This window comes from Pelecanus crispus, chromosome 2 (assembly GCF_030463565.1).
Source record: "Pelecanus crispus isolate bPelCri1 chromosome 2, bPelCri1.pri, whole genome shotgun sequence".
NCBI lineage: Eukaryota > Metazoa > Chordata > Aves > Pelecaniformes > Pelecanidae > Pelecanus > Pelecanus crispus.
The window spans coordinates 140,490,992-140,512,639 of record NC_134644.1 but is presented as its reverse complement, the minus strand read 5'-3'; the positions used below and the strand labels follow the sequence as shown (position 1 = coordinate 140,512,639).

At 38.1% G+C, this 21,648-nt stretch overlaps 1 protein-coding gene across 2 annotated transcripts; it reads right to left on the bottom strand.

The window, feature by feature from the left end:
* Positions 1-1,370: 1,370 nt before the first annotated feature.
* On the bottom strand, positions 1,371-20,941 carry HNF4G (hepatocyte nuclear factor 4 gamma). Of its 2 annotated transcripts, none has more exons than XM_075705410.1 (10): positions 20,820-20,941; positions 17,681-17,845; positions 15,956-16,050; positions 12,188-12,294; positions 8,331-8,486; positions 6,028-6,115; positions 2,901-3,053; positions 2,468-2,704; positions 1,873-1,995; positions 1,371-1,489 (listed from the first exon to the last, which is right to left on the bottom strand). In XM_075705410.1, exons 1-10 carry the CDS (start codon positions 20,939-20,941, stop codon positions 1,371-1,373), a joined length of 1,365 nt encoding a protein of 454 aa, XP_075561525.1. The 2 variants fall into 2 exon arrangements, with proteins under 2 accessions (XP_075561525.1, XP_075561522.1); XM_075705407.1 differs by having other exon boundaries at positions 17,681-17,849; positions 20,824-20,941.
* Positions 20,942-21,648: the final 707 nt, after the last annotated feature.

Below are 21,648 nucleotides of genomic sequence, written 5' to 3'. Positions count from 1 at the left end.
AAGGAAGGAAGAAGAGGAGGAGAAGGGGGTTCATCACAGTAAGTCAATTCATCCCAAGCTTCTGAAAACTCTCAAAAATCCAGAGAATGAATATCTGGTGCGCTGGCTATCTTCTAGCTTGAAATACCATGGCTCAAACCAGGAATATCCGGAACTGAACTCAGGCACGTTTGCTGCTTGCGTTAGTAAGCCATACCTCTCCAGAGCCAGAGCTACTATATAAGTACAGCTACTCTGTAGGTGAAGTTTAGAGTGATTGCCGAAACATGCATTCACCAACCAGTTAGGCAAATAAACACAATAGCTACATTTACACTAGTAAATCAAACAGTACAAAGTCTATATTCCAGCCCTGAGGTCAAGTCACACGGTCTGGCCATATTCCTAGTTACACTCTGTGCGCCCCTAAAGTGAGGTGGCCATATCCAAAGCACCTAGTGAAAAGTGTTCTAGACTGACCTAATTCCCAGAATGTGCCCAGAAATTGTTTGGGAGAGTACTGGTTAGTCCTTACCAAAAAGCATACCAGTCACTGTTCTAATAATTTAGCAATATAAATGCCTGCACCCACACCTCAGCACTGTCCAATTGACTGATACAGACATTACTGTGTATGTAGATTATAAAAAGTCCTCAAACATATTTGCACATGGCAGGCCCTCTGATTCATACAAATAGATAAGCATGGAGGGTTCAACTCTTGTGTTGAATGTTTACTTGAAAGAGATGGTTCTTTCAGATCAGGATTTATCTTTAAATTAATTACATATTTATGTCCATTATTTTCTCCTTTTTATTTAATACATGTGTTTTGTTTGGTAGCCTACTGTTTTACTATTGAAGGAATCTTGGCTTTTGTTTGATTAACCCACTTTTTCATGCCTACAATTCACAGCTAAACAAGCACTAACCAGTTCCGTCACAATGAAAAAATATATACACATCTAAAACAATAATATTAAGACAACAACTAAAACAGGAAATAAAAAATTAATCTGTGCAGTTAAAAGATCTAAAAATAGTATCAACCTCTATACATATTTTTCAGACTGCAGTGTCCACAGTTACAGTTGTAAGTGGCAGTCAGAACAGTGAGTATTACTTTCCAAATCATGAGGTGTTTTAAGAAACACCGACAGTAGTGGCTGCTGAGGAAATAATTGCCTTTATCATCCTGAGATTTTAAATGTGCAAGTGTCCTACCAATTTATCTAGTGCATCAAAAGGAAGGAGGGAGGGAAGGAGGGAAGGAGGGAAGGAGGGAGGGAGGAAAAGGAGGAAGGAAGGATGGAAGGAAGGAAGGATGGAAGGATGGAAGGAAGGATGGAAGGATGGAAGGAAGCAAGGACGAGCAAGATAGAGAAACGTTATCACAATGGTTTTTGTTTCAAAATAGATTGCTGTGCAATGACTGAAGCCTGATTTGTAGACATTTTGTATTCTTGCCCAGAGCCTTGAGGAGGGGAAGGTAAAGGAGTTTCTGGAGTTGCTGAAAAAGAATGTAGAAAGAATTACGTATTTATATACCCTGCATACACGTATACCTACTACTGCCCCAAAAGGAAGTTCTGTTACATTTGGCATGCTAGGTAAATAGGATATTTTAACTATCAGAATTTTTAGTTTATTAAAAATTGTGCACGTGAAACCAATGATAGGTCAGAAAGGTGCTGAATTTTTAAAATTAGTTTAAATTCAGGTCAAAGTCTCGCACAACACTGTTTATATACATACATTTTTAATGCACAATTATTTTAATTTAAGAATGATGATGAAATAACTCTATGAGCAATGACAGGCCACCATTCTAATTAATATTTTTAACTGTAACAGTGAAATGTTATGACAGAAGGCTAACTTGCAATTACTTACAAATCTGTTCTGTATGTACAGGAGCAGACATTGAACTTATAAGGACAGTTTGGCCAGTTAATGGATCTTGGGCTAAGTGAGGATGTACTGGGTGATGCAGATGACTGGCATCATTAGAAGTACCTGCAAAAATAACATGAGCACATATCAATTCAAAAGAGCATGTTGTTGCTAGCGACTTACACTGCAATAATTACATTTCCGTAGAGCAAATATTTTGATTGGCAATTTGAATAATTGCATCTGGGTATTCATTAAACAATTTAACCAGACTTCAACCATATTAAGCACTGTGTTTATTTTCACTGTTTTGACTGCATTAACAGTGGATTTCATGAAATATTTGTAAAGATTCTTCCATCTGCCTAGGGAGTTGTATGTCTAGATACCCAGCAATGACTGAGAAGTACAGAGCACCATCTGAGGTTGTAGGACTGTAATAAGATGAGCAGCCAAAACAAGAAGGCTTTAGCTAACAGTCACTACTCAAAGCTCAGCCAGCAAAGTGCTTGCTTACATCATGATTCCCTCAATGTCCCAGTATGCTAAATTCAACATAATACAACATGGTAAATTTACCAAGTTGTTAGCTTACCTCCCAGTAACATTTCCTGAAGCAAACTGTCAATTTTAACAATTCCAAATAGTTTAACCAATTGTATTTGCTCAATCATTTGCCAAGTGATGCTCTGGAGTGTAGGCAGTAGAAGCAAAAGTTCTCCAAATCTTCCTCGGGAGTCATACTGTCGGTCATTAATATAATCCTCTAAACTGATTTGGACTTGGAACCGCATGTTCTTAATCTTCATTGGATTACTCAGGCCTTTTGCATCTTAAAAAGTGACAAAAACTTAAAGTCAAGGCAGATTATGATTTGGGAGGAGCATCTTACTTTTTTTCCATCTTACTTTCTTTCATTTTATTCTTTACCATCCAGCTAGATAACATGAGTAGATGATACATCAACAAAAATTACTTTCAATATAATCATGTTACGATAATTCTGAGAGATATTTTCAAAAAGGTACCTGGATCAAAAAACACAATTGCTTTCAAGCAAGCGTACTCATTGTCGTCTATTTGAATTTCCTGGAAGGGTCGAACTAGTTCATCTAGAATCCGATTTGCCACTCGGCTGATCTCTACTTCAGTACTGTTGCGATGGATTATGTAATTGTTGCCTTGGAGAGAAAGAATACCAACATATGGATTGATATAAAGGCTTCGATGTAACGTACTAGGTGTAGCCCATTTTCAAAAGCACCTTTTGCTTAATCAAATTGTTTAATTCTTTTTTTAAGTAATAGCTCTCCTTTGTATCATACAAAATCCTTCTCTGAAAGTAGAGTATATGTGCAAAATACAGCTGTCACCCAGTAAATAATCTGTGGAGGTAAATACGCCAATATGTACAGTTACTGATTAGTCCACAAGACTGAGGTCCACATTTGAATGCACAAGCATGGAGCAAGTAGGCCTTTATCTTTACAGAATAGATAAATATAATGGTAAACATCTCAAAATTTAATCTTCCGCCATTAAAATAATATATCCCAAGCTGAATGATCAGGATTTGCCAATGGAAAAAGAAGCCTTCTTCCAGAGGAGGCACCAGGAATATTTCTAACAGATGCTTCTGCTACTCTTAATAAAATTTAGAAGCATCTTAAAATTTTCAGTAAAGAATTAATTTTCCCGCTCTTTTAATTTTAATTTTTCATTTTGGGGAAGTCTCCATCATAGCATCTTAATTTACTTTCTGTCCAGAAATCATCTAACATAACTGGTGAGAACAGTGGGAAAGCCACAGAGCTTCCAGAAGCCACCAAGCAATTTTTGAAAGAAAAGCTGATGATTATATCACAAGAGATCCATGCCAAAATGACTCATAAGCTATACAGGTATCTACCTCCAAATATCAGAAATAAGCCTTGGAGCCTTAAATTGTTTCTCCTTTCAGTATATATGCTGATGTTGGTGATGTTGACTATAATTTTCAGCTTATTATTTTCTCATTATTTGTCTTTATTACCTACTAATCCCAATAAAACTGCAAATATTTCCTTTTCATTTCTGTTAATTTTGTCAGTAAAACTGTATCTAGAGTAAGAACTATGTTAACAAGATAATTTATATAGTTTTTAATTTGAAAGGATTGCTGGTTCGAGTAGTATCTCCAGAACAAGCCCTTCTTGTCCCTTTAATGTTATGATATGCCTAAAAATAAATTCAGTCTGATTAAGAGCAATGAAAAGGCAGGCCCAAAGAGGAAGGAGAACAAATAGCGGAAAACCCCCTTTACCACACCACCAGTGACGAAACTAGTTTGAGTCCATATTCCACATAGTCTTGCCTCACATTAAAAATCCTGTCCAAGACGACCTGCACATTTTCTCACAAAACAGCCCAAGCGCTGCATATGTTTAATGAGACCATTTTTGGCAAGGTGCACTTCACTGGCAGAGTACTGTGTCAAATAACACTAACAAATGCCTCATCACATCACATACACACAGGCACACATCTCATCATATTACTGTGCCTTCCTGTTGTGTGAATGAAGGTAAGACATGCTTCCATCACGCAACGATGTCCCCTTCCCTAACAGCCATGCTCTCTTTATATAACCTGGTGAAGGAACCATTTCAAGTGACCAAGCATATGCTTATGTAGGCATGAATCCTCACCAACCACGGATGCACCCGTCTCCCACGTGGCAGGGGAAAACAGGCATGCTGTTTACATGATGGCCACATGGTGATTGTCAAGGCAGCAGTGAGATGGCTCTTAGGACAGCCAGTTGCAGGGAACAGGCTATCCAGTTTTGTAGCCTGTATGGTCTTCTCTGACTATGTCTGAAGGGCTCTTACGAAAGCTCTAGATAAATGATTTTCATGAAGACTGAAATTAGTACATAGGCCATAGGCTGGCTGCTCCTCTCTTAAGCAAAGCTTTTTTGGTTTTGTTGTTGTTTTGTACTGGTTTTATGGGACAAAGGTGCAGAAAGGATGCTAATGTAAGGAGACAATTTTCCAGGAGCTCACTTAAGTTGTGGTTTCTGGTATCCAATAAACCCTTAGCTGTATTAACTCAAAGGAAACTATTCACCTGCTTTTGCTGGAACAGGGCATGTGACATTATGTCATTGACACGCCAGGAGGATGAGATGTCATCCAAAGGGACCTGGACAAGCTGGAGAGGTGGGCCTCTGTGAAACTCATGAGGTTCAACAAGGCCAAGTGCAAGGTCCTGCACCAGGGATGGGGCAATCCCCTGGTATCAATACAGGCTGGGGGATGAAGGGATTGAGAGCAGCCCTGCGGAGAGGGACTTGGGGGTACTGGTGGATGAAATATTGGACATGAGCCGGCAATGTGCGCTTGCAGCCCGGAAAGCCAACCAAATCCTGGGCTGCATCAGAAGAAGCGTGGCCAGCAGGTCGAGGGAGGTGATTCTGCCCCTCTACTCTACTCTGCTGAGACCTCATCTGGAGTACTGCGTCCAGCTCTGGGGCCCTCAGCACAAGAAGGACATGGACCTGTTGGAGCGGGTCCAGAGGAGGGCCACCAAAATGCTCCGAGGGCTGGAGCACCTCTCCTATGAGGCCAAGCTGAGAGAGTTGGGATTGTTCAGCCTGGAGAAGAGAAGGCTGCGAGGAGACCTTACTGTGGCCTTCCAGTACTTAAAGGGGACCTACAGGAAGGATGGGTGCAATCCTTTTAGCAAGGCCTGTTGTGACAGGACAAGGAATAATGGATTTAAACTAAAGAAGAATAGATTTAGACTAGACATAAGGAAGAAATTTTTTACAATGAGGGTGGTGAAGCACTGGAACAGGTTGCCCAGAGAGGTAGTGGAGGCCCCATCCCTGGCAACATTGAAGGTCAGGTTGGCTGGGGCTCTGAGCAACCTGATCTGGTTAAAGCTGTCCCTGCTCACTGCAGGGGGGTTGGGCTAGATGACCTCTAAAGGTCCCTTCCAACCCAAAGCATTCTATGATTCTATGATTCTATGATTTTATGATTAATAGCTATTTAGCATTCAGAAAATGCATTGCTTCAGCTGTGCCAGAACAGTTGTCCCACTTAAGTGATTACCTGGTTGCTAATGTACTATAACATTATCATTATTAATTAAAACAAAACCAATATTTACCTAAAAGTAAAATGTCCTTATAAGCCATGGATCGTTTTGCTGCTCCAAGCAACAGGTGTTCCCCAGCATGTGCTCTTAGCAGGGCAACCTCAAGAAAAAACAGCAGACTCATTAGAAGATAAAGCAGTAAGTTCCAATAAGGGCAGAAGAAATGAGGATGCATATTACCATGAGGGTATTCAGCTACAGGTACATGTTTAAGACTGTTAAGATTCTAATATAAAATGTAAACTGAATGTAAAAACCTTAACACTGTACTAACTGCACACTGTAATTAAATTGTCATCCTCTGTCACTTCTAGCATTTGGTCTAGATTTTAAGCATATGGCTCTGCAAAATACTTCTCAGTAAATACAAGACTTGCACTTATTTCCTAGAGCCTATTCCCTTAACAAGGTTTTCCCTGGAATTTTAAGTTGACACAAAAGATTCTGGTGGGCTAGAATGAACTGTTACAGTAAATTCAGCACTATCAGTGTTTCATTTTTCTCACGTGGAACCAAAACTTCATGTAGCACTTAAAAACCTTTTTTCCTCAACAAAGACAGATATGCTAAAATATCTACTACCGTCAACAAAGAAGAAACCTGATTCATACCAGGAAGGCACTTAAAAATGTGGTCATTAGTTTACTCTGTGTCACCTATTTACTTTCCTTTGTTTTCAATGTCAGCTTGAAACTTCAGTGTTGGCCTCTATTTCCTCAAGGAAGTCCTCTCTTGGTAAGTAATTCTTTTCTTGTGATTCCAAGCCAATACTTTATGAGTGATGTAAAGGTACACAACACCTAGGAATACTTCATGTGTTAAGACTTTTCAGGTTCTCAGTAGAGTTAACTTATCTGCTCTGCCCTGCTCTATGGTTTGTAAATTAGGCTGATTCCCAGAACAAAAATTATTTGTTCAAAACCAGATGGTGTATTTTATAACTAAATGCACAATGCCTCTTAGAAAGAGGCTATCACAAATGCAAAAGTGGCATTTGCTTTAACTCCCAATACCTTTTTCACTACTCTTCTAAGGTACTTAAGCTTCCTTAGTATTTTCCAATGTGTACTCTTCAAGCACTGCAGGGGTGTTTTCAGCCTATCTTTCTAAGCTAATTTTTTTTTTTTTAAATAGAGACAGGAACTTTTTAATGAGGTCTGATCCCTTCTCTGTTCCTTCATGCCATCTTAACAATAAAACCAGCAATATTTTTACTTGCTCTTGTTGCCGTTGTGTAACCAATGCATTTAAAATTCTCCTTTCACATGGATAGATTAACTTATTCCAGTATGTTGAGCTTGTGCACACATGTCATATTCTGTGAGTCTGCAAAGATATCATTAAGCTCCTATTCTGGGGGGGTCTCCTGTGCCCTGAATCACCTCCATATTCCTGAGGAAGAATATAAGAGGGAATGAGCTCAGTTTGAGTCTCAAACCCAAGGATGATCTAACCTTCCTTGCAGGATTTTGTTAAAAACTGAGAGACTGAAGAGGCAAAAAGGAGGAATTACTCAATTCCACTTCACAGAGTCATTTTCAAGCTGAATCAGATTTTGGTGAGCTGGAATCAAGAGAACCTGAGTCATGAATTAACCTCCTGCACAGGCGGCCAGTGAGAGAGCTTCTCACTGCAATGTGGAGACACTCGTTTTGAGTGTGCCAGCACAACTTACTCTGAAACCCAGTGGTATATTAGGATATATTACAGATGTGATGATAGATCAGACCTCTATCATAAAAACCCTTAAGAATTTTCAGGGTTTGATGCTTTTTTCCCCCACACTCGTTATATACAATATAATTTTAGTACGTTGTATTGTATGAAAGATTATTTGCTATGGATTGATATCAGTATGTTTGGCATTTGTTCAAGATTCTAATGGCTTTTATTTTTTGCAAGTAGAGACCTGTTTCAAATTAAATAACACACTGTCTTAAATCATATTATAATGAAAGGCGAACAAGAAATAAATACTCTTCAAGGTCAGAAAAAAGCATGACTTTTTTTTTACAAGATTTCTTTCATTTTTGCATGCAGCTTGGTATCTCTGCTTCCAAAAGAATACATAAGGCACAAAATACTGAAAGACATACTGGTTTGTTGCTTCTTTTTGTTAACATGCTAGAGCCTTATCAGTTTCCTCTATTTTTTTGTGGTGGTGTTATTTCAAAAACTAACAAAATTTTAAGATGGTGAGTCTAGCACCCAGCTCTGTTTGATCAGACAAAAAATGAATATTTAATCATAACATTTAAATATCACAGAAATAACAGGACAGTGATTAAAGTTCTCTCTTTGGTCTCCTCTAATACCTGGTCATCCAGTGGTAATTCACAGAAGCCTGGAATATATTTAGCCCATTCCACCAGGACCAAAAGTTGTTGCTTCATAGATTCACAGACATCACTAATACCAGCAATTTTCTTAACATTTATGTCAGTGCTAGCACCAGGACTGGAGACTGAAATCTGGCCATAGTGAGAGAAAAAATGAACAATGTTAAATTTCATATAATTGCATTTTCACTGGTTAAAAGCATAGCTAAGAAAAAATCGCAGCAGCAATCATGCATACTCTTCAGAAATTCCTTAACCATACAGACCATTAGTCTGCACGTAAATTATAAAATTTTATTTCTCATTATTACCAGTGTGTATTAAAGTATGTTAAAAATTACACTATTCATATCATGATACAATATCTTCTCATTCCAAACTACTATTTTAAAATACACCAGAGCTGTTATCATTTGTAGGGTGGAGGTGGGGTTTTTTTGTTCCTTTAAAATGGTTGACATTTACTTCATTTCAGAAAAAAAAAGAGCTCAGAGGGGCATGCAGTAACATTAAGGGTGAAGAGAGAGAGAGATAAAGGGGTAGCATGTTCTTCTAGTGCAAAGATAAGTATCATTAACTTTAGAAGGTAAAACGGGGGTTTTTTAGTGCCTGGAGGAGAATGGTTTGTAATGATGAAGCAACAGTATAGGCAGAGGCCTGAGACATTTCAGAGCAAATGTAAAGGATATGAGTGTGCATTAGACCACCTGCAGTGAACAGTGTTCTGTGAAATAAGAAGAGAGCAATATCTTTCTGGGCCTGAAGCTGGGGCACTTTCACATAATCACTGAGCCAAATCCTGAAATTCTTAATGACTTTTCAAGGAAAGGAACAAAACCAGGCTTGCTCTTAAGCCAGGCAGGAAAGACAACTTAAGATAAAACCAAGCCTGGGAAGAGATAGCTTTATAGCTGTTATCATACCAGGGAAGAAAAAGAAAGAGAAAAAGAAGAAAGAAAGAGAAAAAGAAGAAAGAAAGAGAAAAAGAAGAAAGAAAGAGAAAAAGAAGAAAGAAAGAGAAAAAGAAGAAAAAGAAGACAAAGAAGAAAAGACAGACAAAGAAGAAAAGACAGACAAGAAAAGACAGACAAGAAAAGGAAAAAAGGAAGAGGCAAAAAGGGAAAAAGGGAGAAACAGAGGGGGGGAAAAAGGGGGAAAAAGGGGGGAAAAAGGGGGGAAAAAGGGGGAAAAAGGGGGAAAAAGGGGGAAAAAGGGGGGAAAAAGGGGGGGAAAAGGGGGGGAAAAGGGGGGGAAAAGGGGGGGAAAAGGGGGGGGAAAAGGGGGGGAAAAGGGGGGGAAAAGGGGGGGGAAAAGGGGGGGGAAAAGGGGGGGGAAAAGGGGGGGGAAAAGGGGGGGGAAAGGGGGGGGGAAAGGGGGGGGGAAAGGGGGGGGGAAAGGGGGGGGGAAAAGGGGGGGGGAAAGGGGGGGAAAAGGGGGGGAAAAGGGGGGGAAAAGGGGGGGAAAAGGGGGAAAAGGGGGGGAAAAGGGGGGGAAAAGGGGGGGAAAAGGGGGGGGAAAAGGGGGGGAAAAGGGGGGAAAAGGGGGGAAAAGGGGGGAAAAAGGGGGAAAAAGGGGGAAAAAGGGGGAAAAAGGGGGAAAAAGGGGGAAAAAGGGGGGAAAAAGGGGGGGAAAAGGGGGGGAAAAGGGGGGAAAAGGGGGGAAAAGGGGGGAAAAGGGGGAAAAAGGGGGAAAAAGGGGGAAAAAGGGGGAAAAAGGGGGAAAAAGGGGGAAAAAGGGGGGAAAAGGGGGAGAAAAAGGGGGAGAAAAAGGGGGAGAAAAAGGGGGAGAAAAAGGGGAGAAAAAGGGGAGAAAAAGGGAGCGGGGAAAAGGGAGCGGGGAAAAGGGAGCGGGGAAAAGGGAAAAGGGAGCGGGGAAAAGGGAAAAGGGAAAAGGGAGCGGGGAAAAGGGAAAAGGGAAAAGGGAAAAAAAGGAAAAGATCCTACCACAACAACAACAAAACCCCACCACTGTACAAGGCCTATGAAACTGACTTTCACCTTACGTTTTATTACAGAAAGCATACTCAGGAAATTCTGTAGTTTGATTATCTTCCCCCCCTCAAAATAAAAGTTGTTTGATCATCTCATCCAACCTTTTGTGGGAAAGGGAGCCTAGATGAGATTATCTAGCACCCTGTCGAATCGCACCTTGAAAACCTCCAGTGATGGGGACTCCACCACGTTCCTGGGAAGAATGTTCCAGTGATTGACTGTTCCCACTGTAAGAAATTTCTTTCTTATATCAAGATGAAACCTCTCCTGGTGCAACTGGTACCCATTAATGACTTGATGAACATGACAATGTAACACTGTATCCCTATTGTCCTGAGAACCATCAGAGATACATGCCTTTACTCCTACGGGAGTCCAGCATGTCCCTTCCATAGTTACACAATTCAGGAAGCCTCTCCTGGGTCTGTAGGAGAAACGTTGTACTTGGACAATTTCCCCCTGTAAGGGATCTTCAGGGACAAAGTAATTCATTTTCCCTATTCTAATGTGAAAATTTTAAAAGGGATGAATGCCACCTTCTTCCTCATTTCACAGTGGAAGGACTTGGCCATTGATTTGTGACACTACCACCTCCTCCAAGTCTCTCCTCAGGACTGAACTCATCTTACAGACCCATTCAATTGAGGGAAAACCAAGGACTTTTAAGACTGCTTTTCCATCACGTTAATGTGTCCTCTTGGTCTTTGAGGCCAAGAGTGTATCTTCACATATGCTTGGCATAGTGGGAGCAATTCTCTCCTACTACATTTGTGTGTATACACAAGGTGATGTTTTAGGCCAGGAATCCACCGGCTGAAAAGAACTTTGTGTCAGGAAAGGCTGAGGATGTGATTCAGTTTAAGACAGCTCTTATTTCTGAATTGCATAAACCAGTTGGAAGTGATTAAGGGAGTAACACAAAAAAAGCACAATAAGCAAGTTCAAAGAATTACTAAGGAGGTAAAAATAGGTACATTTTTCATACTGTATAGGTATGAAAGGTAAGAAGGTCCATTATGTTGATCTAGTCTGCCCAGACATATACTGTGTGCCAAAGACTATCACCCAGTAATTCCTGCATCAATTCTTTACAGACGGTTCCACCCTAAGAGAGATGCTGATAAAGGATGAGATTACAAAACATTTGGGGATGTATAAATCAGTCAGCATGAAATCATAAAGGTGGCAGTTAAATTCTAAGTAAGTTAGCAAGAGGTGCAAGAATGCAGAATCAATGACCATGATTTATCTGAGGTGCAGAAAAGGAGTGGAGACTGTTCCACTGAGCAATTGATTGCATAGGAAAAAAAAAAAAAAAGAAAATGAAGTTCAGATGAGACAAAGAAAATTTAAAAGCGAGATGTGTATAGACTCTGCAGTTGGAACACTTCTGTTTGCCTTATTTATAATGTCCAAGGATATTAAAAATGGGATTTTCAAAAGAATGTAAGGAAATGAGTGTCCACACCCGTTTGAATGTAATGGCTTTGGACAATTTTTTCCCTAATGTTTCATGGGAAAGCCAGCCTCAAGGATAGATAGATGCCACCAGCTGCCTGAGACAGCAACTGATTTAAAAGCAGTAAGAACCATAAAGCTTTATTAAGAAAGGTGCCTAGGACATATTGTCCTGGACAAAGTAGAATTTTTTTTATTGACTTTGCTTTAAGAATGTATTCTATTACTCATTCTTTCATTGGGAAGAAGAAGCTGGGTGCTTTTTGGAAGTAGAAAAAAGTAATCTCAATAATTATATTTAATACAATAAGAAACTGAAAACTATTTAACTTTAGGAAAAAAGGTCTTAAACTCATCAAATAATTTTGTGGTAGATCTCAGTACCTGACGGGAGAGTGTCTCAGCTTGTGACAATGTGCTAATAGAGGGAATGTTGCAGCCATCAAAAGTGTTTCTTCTCGTACTTATCCTGTCCCGTTCATTCTGTACAGCTGGAAAAGAATAATCATCTCATTTATTTACTTGTAGACATTGCCACGTAATATCATTTCAGAATTTTACCAGATAACTATAACAATCAAAAGGTATGAAATTCTAAAAAGACCTTTTGCTTTTAGCTCTGAGTAATGAGGAAGGATGATAATACATGTTTGGGCTCTTTATCTGTATACTGTTTGCCTGTAAAAACTACATGTAATTCATTGTGGATAGATACTGAATTATCAGCACTTTTGTGACTGGCTTTATTACAGTAAAGCCTCTTTCTTCCTTTGAACTTGAACACATGTTGTCATTTTATTATTTTAACCAATTTAATAAGTGAGGTTTTATGATAATGGTAGAAATGGACATGTCCAGACTGCTGAAAAGGTCAAGAGTTACAGCACCACCACTGACAAGATGTCTCAGTCAGAGGAAGTGTGAAAGCCCTACTCCTGCTCTCCTGTGAGAAACCCTGAAACAGGAATGAATCATGAACTTAATCCACTAGTAAGATAATTTTGAAACTTAAATCTGACTCTCCTCCTCAATGACTCAGTGACATTGCATTCCTAGCTAGTTTACAGAACATTAACTAAGTTTTTAAAAAAAAAAAAAAAAAGCACCAAAAAAGTTTCAGGCTGGTTTTGTCTCATGGGGTCCAAAAAAAGGCAGTTGAAAGGGCTTTGGATAAGGAATCCTTAATCAGCACATGCAAGGCTTATGAAGCAACAAGGCTTACCTCTCAATTGAAGGAAGAAGAAAAAATAAAACTATCAATCAGATTTTTCTAAAACCTGTATCATGTCCAAGGTTAGGCCAAGGAGAAAAGAAAAGGAAAAAAAAAAAAAAAGAATTGTGCTGATCAAAATCTTTTTACTGCACAAGGAATCTCATCATCTTTTAAGAGCAGCAGCTTTATTTCCAAAGCTACGTTTGCTATTTTGTGGGAAACAATCTGCATTACAGAATTTAGGAGTAGTACCAAAGGCTTCAATAAAAAAAATAAAATATTCTATACACTCAATAGTTTTCAGGGTTTATCTGAACAATACACATAGTTTATTCCAGAGGTGTACTAACTTTTTGCCAAGGACACTCACTGATGGGCCTTTTATTAAGGTCACAGTAAGAAATGTTGTGCAGTGATAAACACAAAGTGCTAAATGTTCATGTAGACTGGAAACAAAAAATATAACCGATTTTAAAAAAATGGAGAAAAAAATATTCACTGAATCTCTGCAGCTTAAGTGCTACATAGATAATTAAAATAAGGTCAGCACTGATTAGTATTAGAAAAATAGTAAGCTATTCTGACAATCACTGGTGAAAGTCACTGGTGGAGCACTTTGAGAATCACAGGGAAACGCTTCCACTTTCTGTTGTGTATGCATAATTTTGGATTATTAGACTGGCTTGTCTGTCTTGCTAAAGCCTTCTTGTCAGTTCAGGCTAAAATTGCCTTCCATGAGGAAGGGGGAACATTTGCTCAAAGAGGGCTTGTATAGCTTTTACCAGCTGAACCCTTTCTCACCTTTGTCCTGAAGAAAGTGATTTGCTAGAAACAAGCTGATACACTATCATATAGACTATGCTACACTGATGCTATGAGACATCCTCTGATGGAGTAGAGAGGTGTATAACAACACACAAGCAGTGAAATTTACAGTTCAGTGTTTTGAATTATTTTAGCACTGGGAAGCATTGAATAAACATGGCCTGGACGCAATGAAAAATGAACGTTTTATAGGTAGTGGGACCAGAGGAGGCAGGTGTAAATTAGGTTAAAAGTTTTGTGCAGGATATATCTTCACTTCATAAACATGAGTCAGCAGCATGCCTCATGGCGATGTCAGCTAGCCATGCACTGGGCTCCATTAGCATGCTGAGGGAAGTTATGATTTCTGTTTTAGGCTCCCCAGTACACAAAAGATGCTGGAAAACTGGGCAGTGTCCAGTGGAGGGCTATGGAGATGTAACCCACAAGGAGCACAAGGCGAAGCAGGGAGAGGTATCTTTGCTTATGTGGAAAAGAGAGGACCAAGGTGGAGGTGGGAGTCTTAATGTCTGTAGTTTACAGAAAATGGAGCCAGATTCTTCTCAGATGGACAGGGAAAGGACGAGAGGCAGTGGACACTACCCTAATTGCAGTAAGGTATTCCAACTAGATCCAGGGAAAGAACTCTTCCCAGTGAGGGTGGTCAAGCATTCAAAGAAGTTGCTGAGAGAGGTTGTGGAATCTCCCCTCTCAGGGACTGTATAAACCTGGCTGGACAGGGTCCCAAGCAATCTGACTGAACCTAGAAGTTAGCCTTGCTTTAAACGGGGGCCTGGACTAGATGAATTCCAGATGTCTCTTCTGAACTAAACTATTCTTTAAGTCCAGGTTTTGAAAGTCTGTGCAGCTCTGCTTTTTGCAAAACTTCTAGGGCTTCTGTGGACACACAAGTCTTCCCTTTTCTTCCTGTCAGACTGATAATATATAGACAGTAGGTTACTGATTTTAATGGCTCGAATTCCAAAAGGCTAAACTGTGTTCAAGGAGATCCACAAGAACTAGCAAACCTATTTCATACATACACAGTGTAAAGCTGTTTAGAGTATCTCCATCCAGTTGCAAGGAGAAAATCCATCTTACCTCATACCAAAACTCTATCACTAGCAAAGCAGTACTATAGTATAGCTATATAAGAGTGTAAAGAAGCAGCTTCCTTTATCTTAGGAGAGCTATGTATAGACTAAAAATATTATAGACTAGTTACAGTACAGGAGAACTGCACACCTCACATTGAAGACTGGCCTTCAGGCAGACACACCGTGCTCCCAACAAAACAGGTGGCAAAGTTTGTTATGAAAGAACCATTTTTGAGTGCTTATTTGAACCAGATCAGGATGCCTTTTGCCTCTACATCATAACTGCCAGTGAAACAACAGTCCAAACAACCCGATACAAAAATCTTCTGATATTTGCACTGCCTTTCTTTTGCTAATGCTCTGCTCTTGTGGTCATCTGGTCCTTCCACTTTCACAAGAGGATCACTGTGACACCCATGTTTCTTCATGTCTGGCAGTGAGATGCATAAGTAAAAAATTTTCTGATATTAAGCCCTAATGAGATTAGAATTTTTTTCAATTAATGTGGACACTCTATTGACAGCTACCACTACTGTTTTCACCACTACTTTTTCACTCAACTTCATATTCCTTCCTCTGGCTTAAATGCTTCTTCAAACATTTAGGGTTAAGGGAAGAACCAGTAAATTGGCACTGTCATTACTTAGGTAGGGTAGAAACAAAATCCCAGATAGAGATTCCAGCACTTAAATATGGTAAAAATTAGAACTAAAATCTCACCATTTGAACTTTTCCAGGATATGGCTCAACACTTAGAAATCAATGAATTTTTGGTGCCAGGATTCATGGATTAAACAGTTGCAAATTCACTTTAAACCCATAGATTTGCTAATGCTCAAAGTGTTAGAACTGCTTACCCACCTGAAAATTAGATGATGCATATTTCACCTCAAAATAAAAGCATTTGTCCATCATGAAGGCATTATAGCAGACTTTCCATTGAATTATTCTGCTGGAGCTTTTTAGATTTTTTACTACATTTTAAAACCATTTCAGATTATTTCTCTTTGTATATCAAATAATATATGATTCTATTACCTTCTTTTTTCATTCCTGCTCGAAAACACTTTTTTAAACGACAATATCTGCATTGATTCCTTTTGTCTTTGTCAACAATACATTGCCGGTTGAATCTATTAGAGACAAGAAAAGGTAAATATATAAAGCATTAATAAAGCAGCCACCCTGATTATGAAGAAGAAAAAAAAAAACAAACCCTAATCTGGCCTGTCAGAACAATGTCTATAACCACAGACTTTCTTCTTCTGTTGTTCTTTTTGTTTTAATTTTTATTAATCAATCTTGAGAGGTGTTTCATACCTGCTCAGTTTCCAGGAATGTATGTGTGTATATAGACACATATATGCATTGGAATGGGCAAGTGTGAAAAATTTTGGAGTTATATGCATCATTTACACTTCAGTTTATTTGTGACATATGTCAGTAACTGGTTGCATCAAATGGCAGTGGGGGAAAAAAAAGAAGAAAAGCTACAAATAGAAAAAGGAAAGGACAATCAAGGAAAATGCCAAGTGTCACTGGCACAGAGGAGCCCTTAGTTGCAAAACTAGTACCCTCGGCTGGCAAAGTTTACTCCTTCTGGGAGTTACCAATGAACAAGCTACCTGTTGTATCATTACAAATGACAACCTAAATAGGAAATGGGAAGAAAATTTTTTTAACACCACAATGAAATAAAGACATGAGGAAACACACAGAGTATGACACTGCAAGAAGGCTTACCCAAGCTCTCATGCACATCTACAGGTGTGCCTAAGGAGAATGTATATGGGTCATCCCCCCCTCTCCCGTTTGCTTCTGCCTTTTTGTTGTGCATGTGTTTGTTAGATAAATAGATGTATGTTTTGCAGAGCTCTTCTTGAATCACTTATGTCAGCTCTTGTCACACCACTTTCAGGGTATGTCTATGCTATATCACTGTGGTATGTCTATAAGGGAGAGATTTCATTATAAGAGTACTAAGCAACCAAAGAGTGTAGCAAGCAACATTTCCAGTAACAAGCCATTCTTACAAAAAGTTTTCTCCTTTAGTGATTTGTCCAAACTCACAGAGGTTTACATACATTCTGTGTGTGGTTTAAAACTGACATTTTATGGACTTGTGCATGCACAATTTGTCAAACATGGTGCACAGTCCTGCAGTGTGATAATTTGGGCAGCCAGACATCCAGAAATTAGGAGATTGCCATTCAGACTGACAGGGGAAAAATGGTCACTCAAAAGAGCAGTGTGTCACCCAAAGTGGGAAGATGTGCAGAGGTGCTTGTATAGCCCTTAAAACAAGACTTATAAATCTTAGACTTTCTATTCAGAAACTGCTTTTATAAGAAAAAAATTTGAAAATAATTTTTAAAAAACAGTTAAGAATTACACTTTTCACATTGCCAGTGAAAATATGAGAATTTTTCTTTTTTTTTTTTTTTTTTCCCCAGGAGATGACCTTTGTAATCATAAACAAAAGAGTGAAACAGCTCTTGAGTGATGTGATGATATCAACAATATCAACAGACATCTGGAATGTAGTATCTGGAATGTGTAATATCAAGTAGTCTTGAATAAAAGACATTTTTTCCAATCATAAGAATATACCATGAACCATATGTTCACCAAAAATGCTGGTTAGAATTCCTTAAGAAAAGGCTGAAAATACCTTTACATAGTTCTGAAAAGACTGAAAAGGTCTGAATGTAATTTTTGCTTAAACTCATTAATTTAGTGCCTCTAGACGAACTTTTGAAATACCTGCATGTATAGACATGATTTTTCCGTATACTGCGTCTAAAGAATCCCTTGCATCCATCACAGCTGGAAGCACCATAATGTTTTCCAGTCGCTCGGTCTCCACATATTGCACAGAGACTACTGACCCCGTTGTCAGCAGCATTCATGTTGACAGCTTCTCCTGAACTGTCTGAGGAGAGGCAAGAAAAACATACATCGTTATGGACAAGACTTTCAACAACCACCCCATGAACAATTTGTACTTAAATGGAGGCTTTTTCTGGCCGTTTCGCTTTTAATTGCCACTTACTATTTATATAGCACAGCGTATCTGATTATATCTGGTTCTTACTCAGATGAACAGTTTCAAAGTTATAGAGAAGTTAACAGAATTTATGAAGTTTGCAACAACAAATAATTTTATTCTAACCTCTTTCCAACAGAAAGGGGTTAAAAATGAAAGTGTAACTCTGCATGTATAACTACATATACATTCTTACTAACATGAAGAGGAACTTTCGCACAAAGCAATGTTGCCTAGTTAGCTGGCAAAGATCTCGTATACCAGCTCTCATAGGAGCTGGCAGTAACTGGCAACTATCATATAAAGATACAACTGCATACATGACATTACAAAAAAAAAAAAAAAAAAAAAGACAAGACAGTTTTTGCGCAGTACTTAATGAAAAAAAAAAAATGCATGCTAAGAGGACTGCCTAAGTGTTATTTCCCTGAACAAATTTTCCAAAGGAACGTTGGTGCAGACTTCACTTGCACAAGAGAATATTAGCTACATGATTGACAACTGACAATTAGTCACTGGTATATAATATGGTAAACAATACTGACAAAATTCTCCTGAAATCAAACCAGACGTATTTCCTCTTCTCTGAGTCACAATGTTTAACAGACATGTTCAAAGAAACAGTTCCAAAAAAACCTTTTTCTGTTATGCTTCTGGTTTTACAAAAGGAAAACTGTTTGCAATATGCCCTAAACATTTGTAGTTGTTCAGTCAGGAAGAGGAAAGGGTGCCACATTAATTAGTTATTCAAACATACATTCAAAAGTCAAGTGCACGAGTTTATGAATAGTGGACGGGTCAAAAAGTAAAACTGTTAATATTGATGCATATTATTCATATTGTACTAGATCCAACTAAAATGTATTACACAAATAGACTATAAATTTTTCACTGTGTCCCAAAGAGCTTACAGTTTAAACAGAGTTTTTCAGACAAAGAGAGAAGAAGCAATGTTTTTTTCTGTTTTACAGAGACAAAATTGATAGGAATTATATTAAAAATTGATTAAAGAAAAATGAAATCTTAAAGGTAAGAATTCAGTTCTGTAAAGATTTTAGTTTAAAACTAGGTTTGTCATGACTGAGAAAATATTTTTAAAAATGGGCTACAGTATTACTTCAGCTAGAAAAACATAAAAAATTTCTTTTGGAGTTTTTTCATTTTGCATCAATGGTACAGCAGAATAACTAAAAATACAATATTTAAATTTAATTATGAACTATTTCATAGTACTATAAGTTGTGTATATATAAAAGGATAAACTTATTTTCCTTGGTACTGTTCTGAAACAAAATGTCTGGTAAATTGACCTGATTTTGCACAATTCTTTGATGTCAACAGAATTGCATAATCTACCTGAATGTGGCTTGTTAAACTTCTCTGAGTGTTTCTAATTAATTTAGACAGCTAGAAAAGACACACAGGAAGGTTCATAAGAGGCAGCTTTCAGTTCTAGAATAGCTCTGTAGATACAAGACAATGCTTTTATAAATTCTGTAAGAAAATACTTAGGCTAAACTCAAAGCAAACTCTAAACAGAAAAAGGCTACACCTAATAGCTAATAACTAATAGCTACAACTAAAAACTTACTTACAGTGAATAATTTAACTAGCTCTATCACCAACACATAACGCAACACAGCATAACGTCCCTAATCTGCTTTCCCATTTTATGTAACATTAACAGATCTGCAAGGGTGCTATTCAGCAAAAAACAAATGACCAATGAAATCACCCGTATTAGAACAAAAAGCAGAGAAATCACCTAAAAGTTACATAATCATTGTTGATAGCTTCAAAATCATCTAGGGCATAAAGGTCTGTTTTTTCTTCCTAAATCAATAACCAAATCTACCTTTCTGTTTACTAAGCTTGCTGTAAAGTAACATCAGAAATTCAGATAAAACTTCAAGCCCGGCAATAAAAACTAACTTAGGTTCTATAGGGCAGGAATATGTGGAAATGCAGGTGCTAAGTATTTTTCCTGCAAATCACTAAATATTTGTTCTGCCTTTTAAAAATACATACTACAATAGATCTATGAATTATACTGTATGATACAATAAAACAATTTTTAAGTATATTAGAAGATTTGGAAAGCCATTTTAGAGTTAGTTTAATTTGCCTGATACTTTTCTTCACTTTAATAGACTGATATTTCCTCTTCTTTTGGTCAGTACTCGATAGTAAAATTAAATGGTGTGCTTCTTATTTCAAGCATAATTTATTGATACAATTTTGCAAAAATTTATTGCATTAAAAATTCCACCTAAAGTGTTACATTAGCCAATGACAAACAGTTTTTCTCAGCTAAACATTAGCGTCTAGAAAGCCAATGTGATTTTTTTTAAAAAAATCACTCTAGTTCATATATATATATACACGCATACCTAGAAAGGCTAGATTAACATTTAAATAAATAAAATATTAGTCCGACAATTAGAAACTAGGCATCAAGAAACAGTAGCTAATTTTTTTCACAAGCCTCTGGATAATTTTGTCCTGTCCTTTCAAATGGTATATACGAAATACACTTTCATGTCCAAACTGTCAATACTAGTTATTCATTTGTCTTACAGTAAATAAAACAACTGCTGAATACACTATTTTCTTCCTTTGATTAACTGACTGGTGACAGTATAGTTCAGTTACTTTATTACATATAACCTCTCTTTTATTTTCCTTAATGTTAAAGAATTATAATGTTATTAACTTAGCGATGAAGTGTAAAAGAGCAGATTTGTAGTTTGAAAACAACCCCCAAATGCTACCTTAATAAAACATTTAGCTAACACCTTATAGCATTACTAAACTTCACTTCTGTTAACTGGCTTGATTTGCATCACGGAACAGAACTCACCGTTGCCATTATACAGAATCTGCATAGTTTCAAACTCCAGTGCCGTATACGTCGGATCTAAAACTTCACTGTAGTTTGCCATTTCCATGTCTAGCATTGGTTCTGAGAGCCTCATCATTGAATGCAAAGCCAGTGAAAAAGTTGCTCAAATGTACAACCTTCCCATTCTGTTTTACAGTGATTGATAATCCAAAGTTAACTATAACAGTGTCACCTACGTGCTGCAATGGGAGGAGCTGGAAAACTGCTTCTGCATGCTATATTCTACCTGTTTGGTTTTTTTTTTTTTTTTTATGATACAGTGCAACCCTTCTGATAATCTTGGAATGCTTTATGGAATGACCTTATCAGGAGTTGTACTGGTTCCAGTTCTTGAGTGAACCTAAGGACGTGCAGGAAGCTTCCTACCTCCTATGCCCTGCTACGCATTTTGTTGTCAGTGTGGTATAAACCGTCCTAAACAAACCACTCTGGTTGTTCTATGTAAAGAGACTGTGGGTTCATATGTCATTTTGCGCTCTCTCTTCAGAACAATAAGGAAGTGTGATATGATTATGGGCTATCCTCATACCCAAAAACATCCATCATCATACTTTTAAAGGCAGCTGCAAAACCTCCTATTTTTACAACTGTTGGCGTTCTTTAATGGCGACAATGAGCTGCCTGTGTAGGCACACTTAACCAAGGCCTCAAGCAACACAAGTTCTGCAGCAAGAAAGGCCAGTTTATAGATCCCCTCCACCACATACTGTGTTGCTGCAATGGCTCCAGGCAGTGGGCCTTGTACACTCTCAGAAGGTGGCTTCCTACTCCAACTCTTCACAA

Bases quoted from the DNA above. Each gene is read 5' to 3' on its own strand.
- HNF4G (XM_075705410.1), bottom strand. From the start codon at position 20,941: ATGATGAGGCTCTCAGAACCAATGCTAGACATGGAAATGGCAAACTAC. The intron at 12,295-15,955 runs GTAATAGAATCA...ATTCTTTTCCAG, and splicing joins AGCAGGAATGAAAAAAGAAG to CTGTACAGAATGAACGGGAC. The intron at 1,490-1,872 runs GTAAGTAATTGC...ATTCTTTTTCAG, and splicing joins TGTACATACAGAACAGATTT to CAACTCCAGAAACTCCTTTA.